The sequence below is a fragment of the Theobroma cacao genome, chromosome 9, assembly GCF_000208745.1.
Source record: "Theobroma cacao cultivar B97-61/B2 chromosome 9, Criollo_cocoa_genome_V2, whole genome shotgun sequence".
NCBI classification, from domain to species: domain Eukaryota; kingdom Viridiplantae; phylum Streptophyta; class Magnoliopsida; order Malvales; family Malvaceae; genus Theobroma; species Theobroma cacao.
The window spans coordinates 7,947,881-7,950,275 of record NC_030858.1 but is presented as its reverse complement, the minus strand read 5'-3'; the positions used below and the strand labels follow the sequence as shown (position 1 = coordinate 7,950,275).

General features: G+C 37.8%; 1 protein-coding gene across 1 annotated transcript; it reads right to left on the bottom strand.

Annotated features, from left to right (window-relative positions):
• Positions 518-2,175, bottom strand: LOC18588891. The gene is made up of 5 exons (XM_007013589.2): positions 1,962-2,175; positions 1,808-1,857; positions 1,602-1,674; positions 1,100-1,164; positions 518-1,007 (listed from the first exon to the last, which is right to left on the bottom strand). The coding sequence occupies exons 1-5, from the start codon at positions 2,023-2,025 to the stop codon at positions 801-803; spliced, it is 459 nt and encodes a 152-aa protein (XP_007013651.2). The 5' UTR covers positions 2,026-2,175; the 3' UTR covers positions 518-800.

Here is a 2,395-nt window from a genome sequence, read left to right as displayed (position 1 = left end):
AACACGTTAAAGAGACCATACCTGGAGGCATTACTTCGTTTGCATGGTCCACCGCAGTCTAGGCTATTGTGACCGAAGCATAGGTGACCCAAGTGAGGACATGTGAGCCCACATGTAAGAGTGACCACTGACGATTTGAACACTATAATCAAGAAGTGAAACATGGTGGGTCTAGCCCAAAATCCCTGGTGGGCCACTTACCGAGTAAAGAAAACACACAAGGGGTCAATTTCAGATAAGGCTCCACACCTACTTCATTTAACACAGGCCTCTTTCATGTTTGTTTCGGTAACACAAGTTTCTCTTTAAAAAAATCTTAGGTCCCCCCATCTGCACCTTTTACGCTTGTTTTGTACAATTTTATTAAATTCTGTCCACATCCCATTTTTATAGTTAAGATATAGATCATCATCCAACCTCTGCATAAGTGAAAGAATGAACTTAATTAGTTTCTAAAATCAGAGAGTTGTATTAATCAACTAAGTTATATCTTAATTTATCACTGTATATCCAACAATTAATTAAACCCATAAATTTTGATGTTATTAGTAAGTTTTCATTCTATAATATGTGAGGTTACAAGGCCTAAAGTGCCCCCCCCAAAAGGGTGCATCGTGACTCAATCATCAAAAGTGATGTTTTAACAATAACTATGATAATAAAATATTCTATGTACACAAATCTTCCTAAACCCTATAAAAACTGCAGCATTTCTGGAATGCTGTCCCATTTCTATTACTTTTATTGTGCTGGAAAACGTTGTGGCTTCTTTTTCTCTGTCTTGTTTTTCTTCCCTACTCTTAGTTGTGTATTGGAGGTTTTCTCCTGGCTGGAGAGTAGTCCATTTCAGCTATGTCCATAATGTCGGCATATTGGTCATGGACCTCCTGGTGTTCGGAACTTGTCGGTGAACCAACAGGGAATTTCTCTTGCTTCTCACCATTTTCTTCGTTGCCTGATTTGACTTTTGAAGTAGGGTTAGCTTTGTTTTCTCCATTCTCTTCGCTCTGTATACATGGAGAGCATATAATGTCATTTAGGGGAAGATCTAAACCCTAGGTATGGAGATTTCGATATTAACTAGTAACTATTAACCAACCTTGGAAGTAGTGGTAGATGTAGGAGCACTAGAAGTCATTGCAGACGAAAGTTTTCTACTCTTTCCTGCAAAAATGAATGTGAAAATCCGCTTTAGACATGAATGTTGGATTTGGTGCAAGACAGGACAACGTGGGCTTTCCTAAAATTTTTGATTGATAAACTTTGGTGTCTATATACCACACATTTCTTACACAAAGTGCCCCATAAACATCTATATAGTTGATCCAACTCAAAGAGAATTAATCATGAGAAGCTTCTTATTTTGTGGACAAAACTGCTTTGTCAGATTACATGGCCATGGGTTCAAATGTTTTGAAAAGAATAGTACTATACTAGCTAGGCCTAGTAGTAAAAAATGTGGAAGAATATTTATCCTAGGGGAGGGGATATTTAATGGTGCTTTGCCCTGTGCCTCCTAGGTCCATAGTAATCTTCATGAATGCTTGGTAGCCAGTGGTGTGATTTGTTCAATACTCTAGAGGCTTTTTTCTTCTTGGTACCTGAACAGTGCCCTTCTTTGCAGAGAATGACCTCTCCCATAACTTCATTACTCGTTTTCATCACAGTACCCTCCTGCATATAGCAACAGTTTTTACACCTTTAATAGTGGGACAGGATAACCGAATAGAAGTAAAAAATGTTCCATCCCAAAAACATTCAATGTATTGCACCGAATGAATAAATCTTGAAAGATTTGGATACTGACATGCAATTTAGGATGCCTTGCTGACTTGAAACTTTTCTCCAAGCGAATCCCTTCACAAAAAAACATAAGATATCAGAATTTAATCATGCTGTAATGGCAATGCAGAAACAGGAGATCTGTTCGTTATAAATAAGAAAGATTTCTTGGCATATACCTTGAACACTAGAAAGGAAAATGCATAACAGCAGAAGGGAGACTGCTAAGCAGAAAGGCCTCATTTGAAGAGCAGAGAAATGATTAATTGCTATGGAATTCTAAGGTCAGGAAAAAAACGTATGTTTCAGTTTTTGTTTCTGATTCTTCCTTCTTGGTGTTGGAACTTGAGTGTTAGAAAGCTTGTGAATTGTCCATAGCATGGGAAGTGCCTGCCTTGATATATACTTGGCTGTTGGGACCCACATGGAGTTTTCCGATTTTAACTTAAATAAAAAAGAGTTTTCTTCCACTTTCTTTGCCTTTTTCCCTTCTTTTCTGAAGTGATGAAGCTATAATTTGTCTAAGAAAATGACTAATCATTTGGGCACCCCCACTACCCCATTGTTCAATTATGGATAGTGTGTGGGTCTTGTTTTAGGATGCTCTAGTATG

Excerpts from the sequence above, each read along its gene's own strand:
- LOC18588891 (XM_007013589.2), bottom strand. The coding sequence starts at position 2,025 with ATGAGGCCTTTCTGCTTAGCAGTCTCCCTTCTGCTGTTATGCATTTTC. Across the intron at positions 1,858-1,961 it reads TTTCCTTTCTAGTGTTCAAG|GGATTCGCTTGGAGAAAAGT; the intron begins GTATATGCCAAG and ends TTTTTTGTGAAG. Across the intron at positions 1,675-1,807 it reads CAAGGCATCCTAAATTGCAT|GAGGGTACTGTGATGAAAAC; the intron begins GTCAGTATCCAA and ends TGCTATATGCAG.